The sequence below is a fragment of the Fringilla coelebs genome (genome assembly GCF_963513975.1).
Source record: "Fringilla coelebs genome assembly, chromosome: 12".
Taxonomy (NCBI): Eukaryota; Metazoa; Chordata; class Aves; order Passeriformes; family Fringillidae; genus Fringilla; species Fringilla coelebs.
In genome coordinates, this window is record NC_140038.1 from 15011024 (window position 1) to 15033679 (window position 22656).

The window sequence follows — 22656 nt, forward strand, 5'->3', positions numbered from 1 at the left end:
CCTGCGGTTTGCCTCCTGTCTCTTCTGCCCTTCTTTTGGAACAAACTCCTTCAGCTTCCAGCCCCAGCCCGTGCTCTCCTGTCTGCAGCTGCAGGCTGGCTCAAGGTATGGGGTAGGATCTTGCCTGTGGGGTGCCCAGGCTGGTTTCACTGCCAGCAGTGTCTCTTTTTCTTCCATCTCTCCTGCTGTGCAGCCAGCCTGCCCTGCTGCCTCTTTGACAGCTGCAATACCTGCAATATCCCTGGAAGCACTCAAGGCCAGGCTGGATGGGTCTCTGAGCAGCCTGACTGGGTGAAAGGTGTCCTGCCCACGGCAGGGGGTTTGGAACAATGTGATCTCCAAGATCTCTTCCCAACCCAACCCTCTCTGATTCTGTGAATACAAACTTTCTGAGCTGCAGTGATTCCTGGCACTGACTGTGCTCTGCAGCGTGAATGGATTTGTTTTGCAGCACCACTACCCAGCTGCTGTCTGGGGGTTTCTCACATGAGTAGCTCTCTAGGACATCTGCCATCCAACCTCACTGCAACCACAATCCATGGGCTTTGGCTAAATGTTTGCTGTATCCAGTTGTGCGTGTTGATAATTGTGGGTAATTTGCTGTCTCAGAATAATGAAGGAATGCCTGCTGCACTCTGAAGCACTGAGTGCTTTGTGGTGATTAGTCTTTTCATTGGAAAATATTCCTCACAGTGACCAGCAAAAGATACTTCTTTTTAAGTACACAATGTATTGAGAAGAATGGGTAAAATGGAACTTTTGTGTGCAGACATTCCTGTTTATTTTGACAGAGTTAACCGTCAAAGGCAAAGCGTGTTTCTGCTTTTGGAGTGGTTATGAGTGTGGAGTGCAGCTCTGCCTGGATTAAGTCACCCTGTTCCCCCCAGCCCAGCAATCCTTGGGTGTCAGGAGGCACACACAGGCTCACCTGTGGCTGCAGGCAGGTCTCTTCTCAGAGCACGATTCCTCCCTGTGTGCTCAGATGCTGCAAACAGGTTTTTGGGCAGAGGTGCCCATGCTCACGTGTGTCCCAGGCACCTGCTGTCTCCCTGCTCCCCATGTCCACCCTACAGACACTGGGGGGAGGCAGCAGGCTGGGTGAGGCAGGTCCTGCTGCCTGCTGTCTGTCTCCCAAGCTGAGTGTCTCTCTTGTCATCTGATGAGGCGTAGCTGGAGCACGTCAGCCTCACCTCCTGCTGCGGCCAGGAGGCTCCACACAGCATGGGAGGTGGCAGCTGCCATCTCTGCTGGCTGATGGCGTGGGCCCTTCAGTTCCCCCATGTTCACCTCCCCCTGCCTGTCCCCAGCTCTGCTCCCTCGTGGAGCCCTGCTGCTGCTCCCAGTGCTGGGGGTGCAGGTGGCTCCGTTCCCTGCCGAGGTGGGGTGAGTGCTGCAGGCTAATGGCAGGCTTTCTTTTCATTAGCTGCTGTAAACACAGGGCTCTGGCAGCAGCCTGCTTTTCTGAGCCCAGGAAGACCATTTTTCCTTTTATCTATAATTTAGTGAAGTGTCAAGCCACAGAAGTTTTAATGATAATAAGCAGCAGAGGAAATTTATTTATTCGCTGTAAAGGTGGGTTTCGTTCCAGGGTTGGTTTTTTTACATTTCCCTCCCAAGAAATGTTGGCTGCTCATGTAACCTCTCTCCCAGTGTGTCCAGGCTACCTTCCCTGAGAAGCTCAGCACTACAGTTCCTGCTTGGCTAAATGGCTTTCCAACCCCTCTCCCACGCATGACACTGGGGCCAAACAAACTGGGAAAGGAGGAGCAAGGAGAATATAGTGAGGTATGAGCATTCTCATGCACTTGCTGAGGTGCAATGGGATTCACGAGTTTCCCATCTTCCTCCTGTTGCTGTGCATCTCTTACATCTGCTTCCCAGACCAGCCTCTGGGATGGATTTGACTGCTGAGGAAAAGCAGGGAAGGGCTTTTTTTGGGATGACATGTAGTGCTTGCCTTCTGTCAGCCTATGAAGGTGCCAGTGCTGACTGCAGATAAAAAGTGGATTGATGCCATGTGGAGGGACCAGGGCTTCTTCCTGAGGTTCAGGAAGGCAGAGAGTGGAACACTCTCTGGCCAAAGAGGAGCAGGGGATGGGATGAGTCTGTGGCAGGGACAGGGGCCAGGCTGGAGAGAGATGGTTACAACAAGGGATTGGAACAAGGAGTCTTTAGGGAAGACATGGAGAGCAGAAGGGGGATGGGGTGTAGGAGGGGTGACAGGGAAATGGATCTGGAGAGGAGGGGGAGGATTGACTGGGGTAGGGAAGAAGCACGTGTGTGTGGGAGATCTGAGGGTGGAAGCAAGTGCAAGGGAGAAATGGGTTTCCTAGGAAATACGTGGGAACTGTGCCTCTGAATTAACCAGAACCTTCCTCACCCCTTTCAATGTGGCTTTGGAGGCAATATTAGAATCTTCCTAATTATTTTTCTTGGACGAGTTTTGCTATCCTGATGATATTAATTATTCTTAAAGGTCAACAGCACTCACTTGAATCCCCTTCTGTTCTATCATGTAATCAGTTAATTAATTGGAAACCATTTAGCAGAGTCTGCCGAGAGCTTACCCTGCCGTATGCCCTGTTGTTTTGCTATTGCTGGAGATATATATATATAGTTTTGTATTTATACCCCTTCCTTCCTTCAGAGGCTCTGCAGAGCTCTTGCTACTATCCCAGTGCATCCCAGACTCTGGCACTGCTCCCTGAGTCAGGAAAATTGGGGCTCAGGCCCAGCTGCTAGCTTTCTCTTTGCTAGCCCCTTTGAGGTTATTCAAGGCTCATTGATTTCTGGGCATCCGGGTAGGTGGGCATATTTGAAATTTTTTTTAAATATAAATTCGATGTAAGAGCCCTCTAACAGCTGAGATCACAGTCCTTGTTCAGGAGGAAGAGGGAGAACCAGAACCTGTCCCAGCACATCTGTGCTCAATGAGCTGACATTGAGGCTCTTGTGTGGACCCCGTCCAGCTCTCCCAGTGTCTGCCTGGGCATTTGGAGTCCCCTCCCAGCTGGGTGGTTCCTCTGATGAGCACCTGTCCCTATTGCTTCTAGGATGTTCATAGAATCATTCAGGTTGGAAAAAACCTCTAATTGATCCAAGTCCAATTACGGTGTACTCAGAGATGTTGGGAAATGCCCTGTGGGCATCACTGTCCTTCCCATGCCATCCCCCCAAGCTGTGCCTTGCCACAGCTCTCAGCTCTTCCCTCTCACAGGGCAGTGGGGCTGGCTCTGGGTTCACTGGAAACCCATGAGCAGGAGGCATTCCCTGGTTCTTCTCTGTTCCCAGCTTGAAGAACAATGCAGTTTGAAGCAAACAGGGTTGGATAAACCCAGCCCCTTGCTGGAGCTGGCAGCTGGCAACCCTTGTCCTCAGCCGGCACACATCTCCTGTATTACTTCTGCATGCCAAAGCAGGAGGAAAGCCCAGTGTACAGCAATATTTCGGTCTAATGGATCTAGAATTGCTGCAGTTTGGGACAGAGGAGATGAGGTGGGGGCAGTGAAGCCCTGAGGACCTCTTGGCTGCAGGAGGGCAGCTATGGGGGAAGGCTCTTGCCTGTTGCCAGTTGATTTTTCTGTTCCTTGAGCAGGAGACTGGCCAGTTCTGTAGATGCTGCTGGACTCTGCCCTGCAGGGAAGCTGGCAGGCAAAGGGAAAAGAACTGCAGGGCTGGCCCAGCTTTTAACCTTTCCTCAAGTCCTCTGAGAGTCCAGATGTCTTTGGAGAAGAGCAGTGGAAACTGCACAACACAAGGGCAAGATGAGTGTAGTGCAGAGGGCCAGATCCCTGCATCTGCTCTGCCTCGAAGCACAGGGGACAGAGTGACCCACATCTGGTGATGCCTTCCCATCTGTACTGTGTGCTGAACTGAAACTGTGAGCAGCAATAAGCTCTGAGAGGGGATTTGTCTCTGAACAAAGCTTTGTGCAGCTGGGAGTGCCTCAGAAGAGATGACTTGGCGGGTGTGCGAGTGTCATGGGGTAGGAGATGGCCTTTAATTAAAATTGGGTTGGGTTGAAGGCAGCAGCAGGACATGGCTGCTGCACTGCAGAGGCACTGGGAGGAGAGGTGTGGGACAGATGTCCTGCTGGCACTGGCTGTGGGAGCCCTGTGACAGAGGTGTGGTGCCTTAATGCCTTCCCACTTGCTCTGCAGCTTTTGTTTTTTAATGCTTTTCTTTAAAGAAGAATGCAGGAGATCAGCCCCTTCTGCCTCCCCCAGCCCTGTTTCAGTGTGAGTTTGAAAATCAGGGACCTGCAGCTGAGAAACGTGGAGGGCTTGGTGGTTCCTCCCTCCAGTACCACACCTCCAGGAGCAGCGGTGTGCACGTGGAATGGCAGGGTCACCTTCTTGTGTGTCACCCACCATGGTGCCTCTCTCCTCTCTGGTGCAGGGTGCTCTGAGTTTGGGAAATCATCGCCAGTTCTGCCTCTAGCCCTAGAACAAGAAATAATTTGTGGGAATGAGATGGTTATGCCATGGCACATGCTGTGTGACACAAGCCTTACGAGGTACAGGGTTGAGCCTGTGAGAAAGGATATAGATTTGCTGCCCAAGTGCACAGTGGAAGATTGAACCTTGGAGACTTTTTGGTTCTGCTGTGTTTGAGGTCAGAAAAGCCCCGGGGGTTGCTGGGGTGTTGCTTGAGGAGCAGAACTGAGCTGTAGGTAATGCCAGACCATGGCTGAGGACCTCTGTTAATTGTCTCACTCCTCCACAGCACCAATATGTGTGTCCTGGTGCTGAGCCTGCACAGGGAGCAAATCCAGGAGAGCTGCTGGCAGCTGTGAAATCCCAGGCTGGCCAGTCCAATGGCACATCCTGCTCTGCTCACTCTGATTTCTGGGCATGCGAGGCTTGCACGCACTTGGCAGTGCCCAGTCCTTTTCCAGGCGGTCCCAAACGTGTCCTGCTGGGACTTGGGACTGAGCTGTTGGAAATTCCAGTCGAGTCTAATATTTGCAGAGCCTGATTTGTGGGGAGGCCTGTCCTGCCACAGCTTCTGGGACTTGTTGGGGTAATTTTAGCACATTCATTAAGGGAGGACAGTACATTTTTTCCCTTAATGAGCAAAGCTGCTTACTAAACAGGAAGAGGAGGGAGGGGGACTGGGAAGGCAGGGAGGGAGGTGGGGAGTGTAACAGTGCTTTTAGAGGTCATTTGAGTTATCTGGCAGGGATAGGCAAGCCTAAACAGAGCTGCCCCTACAGCAGCATGTGAGGCTGTGACATTCTCCTCTCCTGTGGCCACCAGCACCCAGTAAGGCTGCAGTGAGCTGTGAGATGATGGGAAGCACCTGTTGTGCCCAAATAGCAAGGGAGTCACATGCAGTGCCACCAGCATATCCAGCACTGGGGACCACAGCTGAGGATGTGCATCTCTCCTTGCATTGCTGCCAGGCACTCACTCGTGCTCCCTCAGCCCCAGCTGCTCTGGCAAGTTAATCCCTCCCAGTCAGGATTTTCATAGTGGCACCATGTTATTAAAACGTGTGAAAAACTTCTCCCATGCAGAAATAAATGTGTCAGCTTGGAAACAAGGGCAAGTGGAGGATGGAGCGGCGTGGAGGAGGGACAGGTGTACAGGGTCCCTCCCCAGCAGCAGCGTTTCTGCCGTTGCGTTGAGCTGAACTGCATAAAATAACTTACAGTTTAATTACAGGGGCTCCTGCTTGTTGGTGTCATTAATGAGGCAACTGGCTTAATTTAGCTGAATAAAAATGGCTTTAATAGTGGAAACACTTTTGGCTGCTGGGTAATTAAGGGAAAAGAAAAAAATGCTGTCTCCTCTTGCATTAAAGTCCACTTGTTCTGGTCTGCGCGGATCTGGACTCCTCTTTGTTCCCCCTTCACCCATCCCTTTTTTAGCCCCAGGAGCTCGTTCCAGACTCCATGGGGCACTCCATGGCCCCATCTGTCACTCATGCTGTGACAAAATGGCAAAGGTCACCTCCCCTCCCCGTTGGTCACCAGCAAGGTCCTGGCAGTGCCTGCGGGAGCCGTGGGAGAGTGTGTGGGACGCGGTGTCCCCCCCCTGAAATGGAGGAGGAGGATGGAGGGAGAGAGCAGGAGCTGGGATTGAGCTGTCACTCAGTAACAGCCTGTCCCTGAGGTGTGCAGTGAGGTGCTGCAGGAGGGAGCTGCTGGGGACAGGAGTAGGAGCCTTGGGAGCTGCAGCAGCAGCAGGAGGGCTGTGGAGGGGTGTTGAGCCTGAGCCATGGGTGGGTTGGGTGGCTCTGCCCTGGACCTAGTCCAGGTGAGCTCTCTCCAACCCCCTCTCCCTAGTCAACTTCTTTTGGAGGCAAAAAGCACCCTGGCAGCTACTCCTAGAGACTGTCTCCATGGAAAAGAGCATCTTGTGAGTGATGGAGAAAATGTCCCATGGCAAAGAAGCACTTTGAATATGTTCCAGGAGTGCCGATGGCAGATCTGTCCTGGGAGAGACAGGCTTCTGTTCATTGCTGAGAAAAACACAGGGAAGGCATTTTGCTTCCCTCTGCCTGTGTTTCCTTGATGTGTGATGGGCTGTGTTTTGTTACAGGTGGAACTGATGCATGGGCTGTTATAAAGGTTGTCTGGCACACTGCTACAGGACTGCTTCCACTTTCCTATAATTCTGCCAAATTTTAATTGCTCAGTCAGAAGTTTTCTGTTTTGGGTGTCTGCTCCTGGCTGATTCTATTTTTTCTTGTTTCTTTCTAGTTTCACATGAGCTTTCTCAAATGTTTGAGTTGGTAGAAGGGAGGTTGGGAAAAATCTGTTTTGCTCAGGCTAGAAAATGCTGGTGATGCTGCTGTTACAGAACATTTGCATCCCTCTTTTGTGGAGGGAAAGAAATCTTGTCAAAGGGCAGATTTTGCTTGGAAGACTTGGTTTTGCTCAGAGACATTTAAGGTCAGCAGAATGGCTCTTGGTCCAGTTGGAGGGGAGAAGTTTTGCAAAGGATGTTCAGGAATGAGTAAGGGAGAGGAGTAGCAGCTCTTCTTGGGGCGCTGCTGTTGCTGTGGGAGGGTGTAAAAGTGGGGAAGATCATAGGAAATTTGGGCATGGATAAGGAAATTGAGGCTGAGAAATATTTGGGAGTGGTTGGAGAGCAATGAGTAGTGCGATTCAGCCAGCTAGGAGGGAGAAGGAAATGGGTCAGGAAGGACAGAAGCTGGCACTGCCACAGCATAGGGTGATGGGGTCCTTGTCATGCCTGTAACAGGGATTTGGAGGTGGCAACAGGCTTGGAAATGCTGCAGGAAGGCAGAATGGGCCTTTGAGAGGCCTTGATTTGGAGCTGTGAGAGGACTAGTTCTGGATGTGAGTGCCTTGATTTTCCCCAACCATCCCCATTTATGCTCTACAGAACACTGGGAAACTTGGTGTGTGCAGCTGAGGTTTGTGACTGTGGGGAGCCTTGCAATCACCAAACAGGAGTTACAAAGTGCTGGAGCTCAGAGCCTCACCTGTGGAGCCATAATTTAATCTCCTCATGTGCATGCACTGTGATTCCATCTCTAATTACAGAATCACATGCTCCCTTCCCCAGGAAACCTGTCCCATCCAGCATGTGGGATGGATCTGTTCTGGGGAGCAATCACTGCTGTGCAGTGAAGGTTCTCTGGAGGAGCTCTATTTCTGCAGCACGAGTCAGTAGCTGTTCCCTTTTGTAAGTGGAATCCCAGTGCTGGCATCTCTGACCTTTGGAGTTTTTGTGACCGAAATGGTGCATTTTTAATGTGTGTTTGTGTGCAGCTCCTTTCTGTCTCTGTGCTGAGGTCTGTCCCTGAGCCTGAGGAAGGACCTTTGTGACGTTTTGGAGTACCCAAGGTGTCAGTTTCCAGTGACAGACATGTTCCTCCCTGTGTGTGTCCAGGCTGACCTGAAATGGAGCCGTGGGTGTGTGTCCCCCTGCCCAGCCCTGCAGGAGGTGATGGTCAGGTCAGATCCAACGCTGGCTTTGCCCTTTGAGCACAGAGTCTCCTGCCAGATGTGTGCAAGGGAAGAGCCATCTCCTCTGTCCCTAATGCTTGCTGGGGGTGATTGTCTGGGGGAGGGAGGAGGTGGTAGGAGTTGGTTTCCAGGCACTGTGGGAGATGAGGAGCGGAGCACATCTGCCTGGCAAAGCCCCCTGCATTAGTGAGGATGTTTCCTTTCTCCATCTCTCTGTGTCCTAAATTGTAATAACACGATCATGCTATTTTTGATTCCCTTATTTGCGTGGAAAGCCTGTTGTTTTTTCTCTTCTCTTTCAGAATCCAATTTTCTCTTGACATTTCTGCCTAATGTAGCAAAACATGACCTTTGAGAAAGGACATTCCAGCGAGATTCACTCCCTCCTCTGCATTTCTGCCTCTCTCCCACATCTTGCTGTCTCTCATGCATCCCCTTTACGCTTCCTTCTTCTCCCTGGGCTGGGGGAGGGAGTTTACTGTCTCACTTTTCAGTAACAGTGAGTTGCTCCTTCCCCTCCCACTTTTCATCTGTCTTTGCAAAATTTCCAGGTGCTCAGTGCTCTGGGGTGGATAAAGGAGGGAGTCTTGTAATATTTTTCTTCCCCCCTGCTTAGCTTTAACTGCCATTTTTGCCACCTTTGTCAGAGGCTGGAAGCAGTTTGTCTACAGACGTGGGAATGGTGGGATCACAGTCATGTGAAATGAGGTACCTGTGGTTTGCTGTGGTTCCCACAGCGGGATAGTCTGATGTGAAGCAGAGCCAGAATTTAAAAAGGCAGCACTTTGCCATCATTGTGTTTGGGCTTGTTCTTCTGCCAGGCTCGTGGAGAGCCTTTGGGACAAAGCTTTGCTGTGTGAGCAGCTTCCCCATTCCTAATTGCAGAGTTCTGTGCAGGTGGGACAGGACCAGAATTGCTTTTCCCTTGCTGAAACTCAGTGTAAGGGAAGAAATGAATCAGTCATCCCAAATCCTCATGCATCAGACCTGTGCCAGCAGAAGCCATTCAGGGTTTTGCTCTCTTGGTTTTAGCCCTTATTTGCAAATCAAACAGGGTTTGGGGGCTGAGCCCTGCACAGCTGGACTGCCTTGGGTCATGCCTCCTATCTGGCCAGCCCAGAGCTGAGTGAACCTCAGGTGATTGATGCCTCTGGCTCTTCACTGCTCTTCCCTGGGGGCCAGGCTGAGGCAGAGGGGCTGCCCTGCCTGCCTGTGGCTCTCAGCAGGGATGGATTTGGTGAAGGATGTGAGGCAGCACCTCCTGTGTGCTCTGGAGGCCCGCAAAGAGATGGGGCATTTGGGGTTCTCCCAGAACTTGTGATCACCGTTCCTCTGCTCACTCACCTGTGGGCTGTCACTGGGCTGGTGGCTCTCAGGCTGGCCAGGTGTCACTGGGAAGGCTGGCCAGAACAGAACAAGTTTCATCACCATCTTTTTGTGCTGTTAGAAACCAGGGGCTGTTCCCCTTCTGCTCACCCTGCGCCAGACACATTTCTTCCTCTTGCTTTTATTAATTCCGTTCCTTTTTACATTCTTTCATCCTCTCTGGCTTTCAGCTAAAGAGAAGATGTCTGCTGGGTTGCAAAGCTCTCCCAGGTAGATGAGATTTATGTTTTTGCAAGTTTGGGCAGATGGAGAGAGGGATGGGGAGCTGTTGGCTGCTGTAGCAGTGGTACCCCTGGGTGCAAGCAGCACACAGCCATTCTGGGACACCTGGAATGCACAGCTACTGCAGATCATATGATAACACCTTGGGTAATCATCGTGCTGTCATTTGAACCTGGCTGTTACTATTTTTAACGTGAGGTTTGTACTTAATTTTTTGTTCGAGTTCTGAAATTAGACTTGCTCTTTTTCCTTATGGTTGGTTGAGCTCCAGATTCATGGGCAAGAATCAGACATTGGATTTTTTTTTTCCCCTTAACATTGCAGCAGGATATAAATCACTTTTCCCCTTAAAAAAAAAAAAGAAAGAGAAACTTTCATTTGGTTTTGTCCTCATTAAAATCTCTCATTATGAAATCTGAACTTGGGTTCTAAACTGCTTGACAGCCTCCCCATCGAGGAGGACGATGAGCTCTGTGGAGGTGGTAGGGCCATGTGCAGGAAGAATTATTTACAGTAACTATTTTATTTTTTTTTTTCCCCTTAATTTTCAGAGACCTCTCCGGGAACCGGCTCACCACTCTGTCATGGCAACTCTTCCAGACACTGCGACTCTTTGAACTGTAAGTCTCACCCCGGGGGTATCTCCTGGGAAAAGACAGGAGGCTGAGAGGAGGAACCATTTCCAAATAGAGTTATTTTGAAGCCAGTGAATAATTACCTAAAACTCCAATGGGCAGCAGCATCCTTGGGTGGGTTTCCTGGTATGGGAGCACCAGAGCAGAACTGCTTCTCTTTTAACTTCACAGCAGCTGGCTAATTAATGTCAGGATGATGAACAAGTCATGCTTGGAGTAGTAAATGGCTGACTAACTCTGGGAGCACATTAGAAATACTTACTAGGCCAGATTTTGAGTGAACCTCTTCAAACACTTGCTCTCACCTGTCGTGGAGTAGGGCTAACTGCTTTTCTTTGGTTGGTGCACATGCTTTACAAGACACCCCTGGTTTTTAGGCCCATGATTCCCTTTCTCTCTAGCAATGGAGACACCTCCCAGCTCTGATGTGGGGGATGATGAGATAGTTTTGTCTCCTGGGGTACTGGTGGCCTTCAGCCTGCTGAATTATTGATAGAGCATTCAGCATCGTGCTTGAAGAATAAGTGGACACGAAATCAATGGAGCGTTGCCCTGATGACCCGTTTTGTTGAATTTTAGGAATAGTTGTTTGGTGGGTATAAAAAAAAATATATATGTAGGATTTGTCCCAGAGGATCCTGGGAAGCTCCATTCATCCTCACTGATGATCAATAGAGCTGTAAGCTAGAAGTGACTTATGAAAGAATAAAGACAGTCTTTCAAGTGGGAGTAAGTGTGTTATCACTGGTGTTACTGCAGTGTATTTTATTTCTGTCAAATTGTTAAATGAAAAATACTAATAGTGATATTAGAAAATGGAGAAACGCCCTTCTAATGGGGAAATTTGGCTTGCAGAGCTAAAATGCTGAATTCAGAATTTGTCTCCTTGCTGATTACAGCTCTAAATATTTTTCAAGCCTGGCTCGGGTTTCAAGTTTAATAGCATGAGTCATTTGTATTCTTAGACCTTTACTTATTGTCATTGCACTGTCTGGCAAAACTCAGATTGATGGTTGTTACCCAAGAGAGACCCAAGAGTGGAGGAGCAAATGGGACTGCAGTCCTGAGCTGGAGGCACTTGCAGGGCCTGGGGTAATGGTGAGCCTGCAGATTAATGGGAATACTTCCAAAGGGGCTTGTTTTTATGTGCTTTTGCTTCATTTGGTCATATTTTGTTTCTTCAGGCACGTCCCAGGTCTGCCAGCTCCAGCCGGGCTCAAAAGACCAATACCAAGCACAAAGGGAGTTGAGAAGCTGCTTTTTGGGCAGCAAAGGGTATTTCACCTGATGAATACATCTGTGCTGTCCTGATATGATGATCCTGGCAGGGAGCTGGTGTGCTTGGGGTGGCTTTGGATGGTGTCAGCAGAGTCACCTGGGGCCAGTGCTCTGCAGCTTGGCGAGCAGGAATGAGCTGAATTACTTGGCTCCACTTGGAGCTGTGCTCAGAGCAGCTTTCTTGGAGATAACAAATCCCAATGAACCAAAGAAGCCGTGCACAAAGAAATGCTGGAGATCACAGGGCTGGTTGGTAGGAAGCCATGGTGGGGTGGGAAAGCAGTTCTGATGTGGTGCGTGTTGTCCATGGTGTCCCACGGGGAGGCTTGGCAGCATCGTGTGGGGCAGGAGCCTCAGGTGAACCTCTCCTGCTCCAGGCTGTGAAAGGGGTCTTGGCAAACCAACCTCTGGCACCAGTTCCAGTCAGCAATTTAGACCTTCAAATGCCCACAGGGATTGCCTTGCTGTTGGCTGGGCTGGACTAAGAGCCTGGTCAAGTTCATTTTTCCGAAAGAATTGCTTTAGGTGCTTCTGCAAATGTTCCCCTCTGAGTAATTAAGGACCCTTCATCCATATAAGCATAGCTAGGATGAAGATTACCAGAATAATGTGGTGATGCTGATCCCCAAACACAACAGGAGAGGGATATTTTATTGGATGTCTGCTGGGATGTCAGTGTTTAAGGGGCAGGGGGATGTGCCTGCAGCATCCTTCCTGGGGCCATGCTGAACCTTGGAATTTTTGGAAAGAAGGCAGCACAGAGGTGTAGCCTGAGCTATGGGCTCTGAGTAATCATTCACATAAAGATGCTGGGAATTAAGGTAAACACACGTTACCTACTGTGAGGCGGTTGTAGTCCTGACTGCTAGAAGGATGCAACCTGTTGGCAAGGAAGAGCAGGTCTCCAGGTTGGGGAGAAATTACTAATGGATCCACAAAAGTGGGAAATACTGTAGTTTTTTTTTTTTAGAAATGCAGAGGATGGGTGAGTAAGAGACAGTTTTTTGGCACACTGAGCTCCAAGGAGGCTTCCAGAACCTGGGAAGGAGATGGAATACATGGCCCACATAAAGCGAGTGTGAAACACTGGTGAAAGCTTGAAAGGGAGTTGCAGATTGACATCAGCCAAGGACTTGAAATTGAGCCCAAAACTCTGTGGAAAGGGAGAAGGTGGTGAGCAGCAGAGGCCGATGCAGAGACACAAGCCTGAGGAAGACAGGCTGAGCAGCAATGTTTGTGCACAGCAGTGGAGAGGCCAGAAGACTCCAGGGACACAGAGAACCTGAATCTCTTCTCCAGAGGGTTACGTCTATGTGGAGGGTTTGTGGAAAAAGTGAGTGCAGAGGCTCACCAGAGATGCCTTATACTGAATCCCAGTGCCCCTGTGCTATCAGGAAATTGTGGAACCAGAGGAAGGAAAGTCACGCAAGCCAAAACCGTGACTTAGAACAAGGCAGCTCAGAGCATGTGGTGAGGGGAGCAGTGGGAGGATTTTGTCTCCAGGAGAGTGCTGGGAGGAGAGGAGCTACAACTGAGTGTGACATGGAGATTGCCAGGGAGCACGAGACCTGACAAAGCCACTCACAGTGAACAATGAGGAGCAAAGATCAGAAGAGAAGGGGGCAGGTGGATGGCAGCTTGGGGCTTGAAATTGCTGCTTGGCTGCATCCAAGGCGTCGCAGCCTCGTGAACGTGGTAATGCTTTAAAGAAGAATTTCTTGTTCAACAGAGCTGAGATTTTTCCCTGCTGACTCACTGAAGAAAGGATGGCAAAAATGAGGCACACTTCCAGAGAGTATTATCTCTTGCTCGTTCTGGCCAGAAACAAGGCTTGGGATTGTTTCCAGTAACTCCAGCCCTGATTCCCATGGCATGGGCTGACCTTGACCAGCAGGGCTCAGGCTAATGAGTGCACAACTCTCCTAAGTCTGAAGCTGAGTGTGTGCAGGGAAGCATCTGACACAGGCAACAGCTCATAAATGTTGGACTTAGAGCCTTTCTTATCCAGAAGTCACAGCTGGTTTCCTCTGTCATGTCCTTGGCTTCCTTTGTCATATCCTCAGAGAGCTTAGAGCTGACATTTCAAGAAATTCCTTCCCGGAAAGACCTAAGACTCTGGATCCAATTACATCTTTGGTTGTATAAAACCTTGTAGTCCTGAACATCTTGCTGCTCAGCCCAACCCATCAGCATTTCTAATACCAGCAGTCCCTGCCAAGTTGCCCTGCAGTACATTTCTGCAATGCTACAGCAAGAGGCTTTGGTGGGGATGGGGCACAGCAGCATTTCTGTTAATGTTATGAGACTGAATTAACATGGTCTGTGCCTCCAGCTTTGAAACTTATCACCACCAGCAGTCCCAGTAATAGAGCTGTGGCCAGACAGTGGGTACTTGCCTGCTCTCTGCACGAGCTGAGCCAGCTGTCAGACAGCACACACCACTCCCTGTCCCAGCCCTTCCCTTTGTATCCCAGCCCCTTCTGGCAGGGGTTCAGAAATAACAGTTTTGTTTGGACCACCAAGAGAAACCCTGGTTCTGGGAAATTAATAGGAATAAAAAAATTAGATTTTGTTCTCTCTCCGCTGCACGCTCTTTGCTTCTCAAGCTTAGGGAAGTGGCCTCAGTCCCAAGATAGGAAGAGCGTTTTAATTGTAAGAGTATGAAACCTTGGCAGGAATTTTATGTGAATTGAAACAGACAGAAGAAGTGTGGCAAGGATCTCTGCTGCCCTCTGAGAGGTTTTAGCTGCAGACAGCTTTGCTGTAGCTGATGAGTAGGGAGGCATGGGACGGGGCATGTGTCTCATTCAGCTGCCTAGTCTGGAAAAAACTGCTTGTGTGTGTGAACTCCCTGTCTGTTCCAGAACACACTGGAGTGTTCATGGCATCTGTCTCCCACACTGGTCCACCCTGGTGAAGGCTGTCCAGGCAGTTTTGGGAGATAGGAGGCAGAGATCTCTGCAGGGAGCAGGGCTGGGTTCAACCAGTCACCAGCAGCATCAGTTTTGTTGAAAAATTAACTTGATGCCTGCATGGCTCTAGGGCTTCAGTTTTGATGGGTCATTGTCCCATCAAATGCAGGTCATGGCATGATTGCCACAATTTTCCTCTTTCCCAAACATAGTGTACCTGTTCAGGGAAGGGGCTGTGCCTTGAGTACACCCTACTATCACTCTCTGCTTATGGTGCTGGTGAATGGCTCTGTCTCAAGTGCAGCTTCAGTCCCTTTTTGGATGAACTCAAGTGCCAGAACAGCTCTGCTTGTGCAGAGAGTCCAGCTCCCTTACAGCTGTGGCATTTGCTATTTCTCACAGGTGTTTCCAGTTTTAAGGAGGGCTGAAGAAGGTGTGGGGGTGTGGCACAGCTCCTGAGTGCCTGCAGCCAAGCACAAATTGGCAACAACTGCAGCCTGCATGCAAAAAATGCCCTTTGGGTTTGTTAGCTCATTCCAGGAGCAAGTTGTGCTGGATGTGTCCCACAAAGGGCCTCTTTCCTTAATTCTCACTGGGGTGCTGCTGCACCCATGGTCTGCAGCACATGGCAGTGTGTTTTGTCCAAAGGGCACCTTGTGGTCCCCAAGGTGCTTCTTGCAGGAAGAGAAGGTGCATTTATGTCCACAAGCAGAGGTTTGTAGGTAGTGGAGCTGTGTTACAGAAAAGTGAGAGGAAAAGTTGGAAGCAGCTGCAATGGTCCCTGCAAGGGAAGGGGTCTGAGGAGAGAATTGGAAGTCCAGGTTTTTGGGCAGGTTTAGGACAATGTGAGTGTGGAATTCCCAATGCACCTCTCTGGGGAGCTGGCTGGTGTGGCAAGGCAGGCACCAGGCAAGGGGGAAAGGGTATTTTCTGCATGTTAGGAATGCTTTAGCAATGCATGTCAGGGACAGTGGGTGCACACATGTGCCCCTTCTACCCACAGAGCTGTGCCAGCTGCCCGTGGCACTCAGCACATCCAGCCTGTGAGGGAGTTAATTTGTGCAAAAGCCCCTCTGGGGGTCTCGATTAGAGCGAGTCACACTGCTGGTGTTGGGGCAGGTTGTGGGGAAGTTCTGCCCTGAAGCCCGTGGCTCCTGTATTATTCATGGCCCTTCATGAATTAACAATGGGCCAGGAAAGCTGCTGTCTATTACTTACAGAGCTGCCCTTAAGTGCTAGGACAGCAGCTCTCCCAGTTTTGTGAGGATATTTGCAGCAGAGCAGAATTTCTCCCCCATTGCATCTGAGCTCCCTGCCAGGTCCCAGGGTACATCCCCAGTTACCTGACCTGCCCTTACCCGCTTGCCATCCCAAATCCTGTTGGTATCAGTGATTCTGGGGGGTTCCTGAGAGGGAGATTCATGGTTGTGTAGAAGAGGATGTAAAGCCTGTGCAAAGCCCTGGCAGTACCTGTCAGAGCACGCAGGGAATGTCTCATCACTCAAATCACTGCACTAATCTGCTCTGGTCTGTTAAATTTAGTGCTTTGGCCTTTGAGTTGCTTGTCTGAGCCTTGTACCTGTGTCACAGAGGTTTATGTGCTTTTGGTGGGAAAGAAATGAACTAATGAAAAGCCACAGAGTGAAGCTTAACTCAGTGTTTGCTCTGAAAAAAAAGGTCAGATGACATCTTGATGTATTTGGAAATGCAAAGTGGCATCATTAGGGTTCAGGTTAAGCAACCCTGGGTGCTACCTTCAGTTCCTCCTTTTGCAGCACTGTATTGACAAAACAGCAGCTGCAGATGTTTGGAAGGTTGGTTCCAAATCCTGTTAGTGGGTTAAATTAATTTTGTAAAAGCAAGCATGAATTTTGCAGTGACACGTGGAGCAGAGCAGGAAAAAAGCTTTCCCCTGTATGATGGGGGATCTAGATATCATGTGGAACAATGGTTTGACCTTTGGAGATGCCCTTCTGCCTTGGAGTGACTGAGCTCATCTTTGGCACTGCTGGCTCTGCTGATCCCAACTTTCTTTGCTGTACAGTTGTTGTGGGGAAATATTTTGTTTGTTCAGGCTGTATCCCCTAGTTTTGCTGAAATTATTGCAACCAGATTTGGTAGCTCAGTCCTGGGCACTGGGCTATTCTCCCTGCTGGGACTTGGCCTTCTTGCATGTCCACAGGCACCTGCAGAGCTTTAAAAATGTAAATGAAATGGTTAGTAGGTTGGAAAATCAATTATAATAAACATTCCTGGTATATAAACTATGTGTAAGTGTGGTTTAAATGAAGTACATTAAAGGCAGTGCTTTTCTCCGTTTCTCCTGGCCAGGTCAGCAGGGTCTCAGCACAGTGCTGATTGATTTGATTAAAATGCATGTTCCCCTGCACATTAGCTTGTGTTCTGGGTCACCAGGAGCCTGTGTTTGTACAAGGAACTTGGGAGAAGAGCTGCCAGCTTCTCTAAGTGCTTGTGGGGGCCTGGATTGTGCTTTGCCCAGCAGAGTCTAGGACCACCACTGAAGTGGGATTTGAAGGTGTAAATTGATATTTTAGGGCAGTAGAGAGCTGTCTGCTCCTTTGCTGAGGGGTGAATCTCCTGGGTGTCTGGGTGGCAGTGGGACCAAGCCACAGCAGTGCAGATCTTGTGGTGAGAGACAGTGGCTGCATCTGTGTGCTGCCCTGGGAGATGTAAAACCTTGTGTGCTCTCAGGAAGGAGACTGTGGGAGTGCAGGTGTGTGTGACTGTGGCAAGGACAGGAATAATAAGTGCCGGAAGACCCCAAGTGGATAACGCAGAGAAGATTCTACTTCAGCTCTTACACATGCATGGTGGCTGTCCTCCCTGGGGATCCCAGAGCCAGGTGACAGCTCTGCTCATCCTTCCCCATCCCACCATCCTCTCTCACCTCTCTCTGCCCGCAGGAGATTAGAGAGGAACCTTTTTAACTGCAGCTGCGACATCCGCTGGATCCAGCTCTGGCAGGAGAAGAGCGAGGCAAACCTGCAGTACCAGGATCTCTACTGCATGACCATGGATGCAGCCATCATCACTTTGAAGGAGATGAACATCACCCAGTGTGGTAAGGATCCCTGGGATGGACATGAGGGAGGCCAGGAGGGATCCCTGAACAATCCAGGAACCTGATGCAGCAGGATCCCACCACGTGGTTGAGAACACAAGAGAAGGTTGAAGCTGGTTGGGATAGTTTGTAGATTAAAAATAGAATATCTGGGTAAATGTGAGGCTGCTATTAATGTGCTTATGAAAGATATTGGGTGATTTGGGGCATTTTCTTCACTGCAATGCTGCTGCCTGGCAAAGTGTCTGTAGTGAGGCTGTGTGATGTCTTGAAAAGAGCTGTTTCATGTAGATCTTCCTGTGCCTAACGAATCCTAGAAGCAGCATATTGTTAAAAGACACTGACACTGAATCTTTTGTAATTACTCTTAGGAAATACTTGTCTCTATTCATTTTCTTTTGTTTTATTTTTCAATTGAAATCCCATACCTGTAGGGAAGAGCCAGAAGTGACTTTTATATCTCTTTCTATTTCCTGCTGATGTTTAAAAGAGTCCAGTGGCCACAGGAGCAACACGAGGCGTGTTCAATAGTTATCCCTTTTTCCTTCACCTTGTTCACACATCAGCTGCCTCTTTGGTGTCAGGTTTTGCTCTGCTATTGCTATTACTGGAAAGCATCCCTTGCAGAGTAAGGAAAAAGAGATGTACCTTCCACAGAGCAATTAAACTGTCTGTACACAAGCAGCTGTCAAACTCACAGGCTGAAAAAAGGAGGAAAACCTTTTTTTTTTTAATATAATCATCCACAGTACTAGGGATTTGGGCTTGTTGCTTGTAGCAGCAGTAGACAAACAACTAGCACGTTTGGATTTGCATGACTTGGTTTTTTTGTTGTTTTGTTGGTTAGTTGTTGGGGGTTTTTTTGGGGTTTTTTTTTGGTTTTTTTTTTTTTTCCCTGAGTTCACCCTGTCCCTTTAAGCTCTGGAAATTGGCCAAAGTGTGCCTTTGTGTGGATGAACTAAAAAGATTTGAGAATGCTGTAATTTCCGCCCTACTTGGGATGAATAAGCTGCAAGGATTAAACAACAACAAAAAAATCCTTAGGGATCAGGGACAGGAGGAGAGATGGCTCCATCAATGGTGACATTAGACTGGGGGGGACAGCAGGGTGCTGATTTGGGAGTAAAAATGTTCTGGTGTGCAGAGTAGGCATCTTCTCTGACCATGCAAGCTCCTGGAAGGGCAGGGAGCCACAGTGGTCTGCTTTCCTCCAGAGGAGTCTTTCTGCTCAAGAATTAAGACTCCAGGGACGTTGTAAGGACACCACATTTATCCTTGTCCTTTGGTGCTGAGGGCAGGCATGGCTTGGTGTGGCTGTGTTTGATACCAGCTCAGCCTGGAGAAGACCATACATGTCCTTCCCATCTCCCTCTCCACTATTCCTGCCACCTATGCAGCTTTGCCAGGCTTTGACTGCTGCTTTCTTTCTTCTGGCATCACTCTAATCAGTACAACGCTCCTTCCTTCTGGTGTCACTCTCTGATGGCCATGAAAGGGTGTGTGTGTGTCCCTATCCATGACTTTGCCTTGGCATGATGGATGCTGCTGCCCTGCAGTGGGATGGGACCACTGGTCAGTTCCTCCTGCCCTGCTTGCTCAATTTGCCTCTGAAAACCTCCCCTATTCAAGAAGACTCTTTGGCCTTCTTGCAACCAGCACTGCCTTGTTTCATGTTGCAAGGATATTTGGTGCCTATGGCAGCAAGCAAGGAACTGGTGTAAATCAGAGCCACCATAAATCAGTGAATCCCTCTGCTGCCACCAAGGAAGAACAAGGGCACCTTCTATTAGGAGAGCTGCAGTTAATGTGAGGACACATCCTTGGTCATCTTTTCTTGATTGTTATAAATTGGAGGGACACTTCCTTCACCTGGAGTGCTGAGTGCTCTATGCCCCTTTCCCCTGGGGGTGAGCATGCCTTGGATCCCCTCCCAGCACACACAGTTTTCTCATCCTAGGTGACTGCCCTCATGAGCAGCTTCTGTGGGAGAGATGGGTATGGGAGTTATGTGAGAGGAACAGTGGCCAGAACTGGACAGCAATTTTTAGATTCACAGCTGATGAGAGGGTCTTCTCAGCTGGCACATCTCAGTCTACGTATTCCCCTGTCTCGAACACCCCTCCTTCTCTTGGTATGGCATAGGCATTCTGTTGCCTCATGCTACTCCTTTCAGGCTGCTGGAGGCTGATTTGGAAAACAGCTTGGTGGGATCTGGGTCCACACACTTCCTGTGGCTGGCTGTAGAAAATTCTGCCCCACACCTGAGCAGTTTTTTTGGCTCCTCTAGACCTTCCTGAGATCAGTGTGAGCCACGTGAACCTGACGGTGCGGGAAGGGGAGAACGCCGTCATCACCTGCAACGGCTCAGGATCGCCGCTGCCGGACGTGGACTGGACAGTGGCTGAACTCCACTCCATCAACACCCACCAGGTAGGGACTGCAACACCCCGGTGCTGCCTGTGCCCAGTGGGGCAAGGCCAAAGCAGCCCTCAGGGCTTCCCAGGTCCCTGCATGCAGGGCAGATGGTTTGAGAAAAGAAAACTTGTGGTATCCAAAGGAAAGTTGAAGCTGTGCTCTATCCACATGAGAAGCTGGGAACTCCCAGAAGGGAGCAAAACCTTTCTTTCTGTATGGCCAGAAAGTGAAGATGAGAGAGCTTCAGAGCTCAGTGCTCCCTGATTGAATTAACTCATGTGTCCTCTGATGGAACTCCAGTGAAATGACCTGTTTGCAATAGCTAAGTAAGATTTTCTAGAGGCTGGCCCTGTTTATCAGTGCTGCAATGTCATGGCTCTCCCCCTCCCAGTATTTCCTCTTACAAGATGTTCTGTGTTTGATCAGCTGAGGAAATACCTCCTTTCACCCAGATCCCAGCTGTCTTTGGATTTTGGAGACCTCCTTACATGGAAACTGTAGTCCTTCTTTTCTGGGGGTGGTAGAGGGGAGTAAAGGACCCAACAGATACTGATTTCTGTCTGTATTCCTCTCTGGGATTTTTAGACCAACCTCAACTGGACCAATGTTCATGCCATCAATTTGACCTTGGTGAACGTCACCAGCGAGGACAATGGATTCCTGCTCACCTGCATTGCTGAGAACGTGGTGGGGATGAGCAATGCCAGTGTGCTGCTCACTGTCTACTGTAAGTACCAGTGGAGAGCCCTGGACCATGCAGAGCCCAGAGGGGCTGCCCTGGGAGCTGCTTGAATGCACGGCCACTTGCTACCTGTGTCATACTGGTTTTATGGGTGAAGATTAGGAAGAGCTGAGCACAGTGGGCTGGAGGTGGATCCTCACACAGCTGTCCCTCTCAAATGTCAGTAATTTTGCTTTCCTGATGCCTCCATTAATCCAGAAGTGAACACAATGGCAGGGAAAGAACAGCAGTGCTGCAGTGGTGGTGGTGGGAATTTCCTGCCTGTGTCTTGGAAGGTTCAACAGACTAAAGAAAAGCCATGGAGGGACTAAAAATCTCTTAACAAAAGCAAAGTTTTTGTCTTGATGCTATGTGAAGGTTCAATGGCACCCTCGCTAAAGACAGTTTAAAACTTGCCACTAATTTCAGGGATGTTAGGGTTTTCTCTCAGGTCAGATCCTACAAAGTTAAACTTCAAATGTCATATGAATGTGCACGTGTCAAATTTGAACTGTTCACTTTTATCTGCAAGTAGCTCAGCTTTCTTTGTGCTTTCTAATATAACAAACCCCTGACCTTAAAAGGAAGTTTACACAGCTTTGTGGTCTCAAGCAGCTGAGATTTGCTCTATTTTGCTGTGTCTGTAATATTTGCCCTTACTCTGTAGTTTGAAAATCTGTCCCCCACCTCAACCTTGCCATGTAGAGCAGAGACCCTTGTGGGATTCTGGCTACTCTTGGTAAACCCATTCATCCTGTGTGATGCTTTACTGCTTTCATCTTCCTTCCAATAAGTGCTATTGATGGACTGAAGGATGGAGGTAATTAAAGTTCAGCCCAGCTCAGAGATGACTGGTCAGCAGATGGGTGTTTTTTGCACGGTGTTTTAGCATCTGTTCCTCCACCCTTTCAACAGCACTATGCCCATGCTTATTTTCACCCATGAAATCCTCTGAGCTGCTGACAGCTTCTGCTACCCTTGCTCTTGTTGCACAGAGCCATCACTCAGGCTGTAATTTTACACTGGAAAGATCTGGGTTTGTGCATGTAGGTGGCTGCCTGTTTTGAATCCCCTTGCCAGGAAGATATGAACAAGCCACATGCGGATCTGGGCTCAGGAACGAGAGAGGGTGGCTGGGACACGACTCTGTGGTTCGGGGTAGATGGGCACTGCTGGGAGAATTTTGCTGAGCTCCAACCAGCTCTGCACCTTTTTCTCTTTTGTCAACTTCACTGACTTGAAAATTCACTGCCTTTTTTCACAAAGATGGGTCAAATTTGGTGTGTTGGTTTTCTTCCTCGTGGATGCAGAATGGATTGTCTTTGCAGCTGGATGGCAGCAGGAAAAGGAGAGTTGTAGGGAAGACATACATCATTGTGTCATGTATCTTTGCACAAAACTTGTTCTTCTAGTTCAGACCTTGCCAGCCTTGGGGTTTGGGACCTTAGGTGTAGGCGTTGTAAATGGGGTTTCAGAAGCTATAGCAGAGCAACATTTGAATCCTCAGTGTGTCCCAAGGGGAAGACAATGCATATGCAATAAATTGCAGGTGGAGTTTTTGCTTTTCTTATCCCTCTCCCACTCTACTCCCTTTAATTAAAACACCCCTGGAGGCTGTTCGGCGAGTGAGAACTCCTTTGGGATATTCAGGCAGTCAAAGCCCCCAAGGACAGACAGTCTCTGAGGGATGTTTGCTTCCACAGCTATGCAGTCCCGAATTGCTCGGTGTGACTGGAGACCTCCCACGGGCACCTTGCACATCTGTAATGTAATGTACCAGTGCTACGTCACCGTGTCCTCCTTAATGGGGACAGGCAGGATCCCTTGGGGGAAGGAGAGCGGCAGAGGATGTTGACAGGACAGTTCAAGCTTAATTGTTCCTGAGCTGGTGCAATTTCCATTCCTGTCTTTTATTTATACCCCTGTTTGGAAGGCCGTGAGGCCTGGCCATGGCTCGGACCCTTCTTTGAGGGAGGGTGGAGCGGTTCTCATGACAGCAGTGCTTCTTTGCAGACATCCCTGGGGAGAGTAGAAGGCACAAGTGGTTTTGGAGGTTCTCAATG

The 22656-nt window shown here is 49.3% G+C and overlaps 1 protein-coding gene across 4 annotated transcripts in view; it reads left to right on the forward strand.

Annotated features, from left to right (window-relative positions):
• NTRK3 (neurotrophic receptor tyrosine kinase 3) overlaps positions 1 to 22656 on the forward strand; it is a gene marked incomplete at both ends in the record, with an annotated part of 200202 nt that overhangs the window by 40787 nt on the left and 136759 nt on the right. For all 4 annotated transcript variants that reach the window (XM_084213965.1, XM_084213964.1, XM_084213966.1 and 1 more), the window contains 4 exons: positions 10102 to 10170; positions 17300 to 17457; positions 19745 to 19887; positions 20458 to 20599. In XM_084213965.1, coding sequence (XP_084070091.1) covers positions 10102 to 10170; positions 17300 to 17457; positions 19745 to 19887; positions 20458 to 20599 — 512 coding nt within the window. The remainder of the gene's footprint in view (positions 1 to 10101; positions 10171 to 17299; positions 17458 to 19744; positions 19888 to 20457; positions 20600 to 22656) is intronic.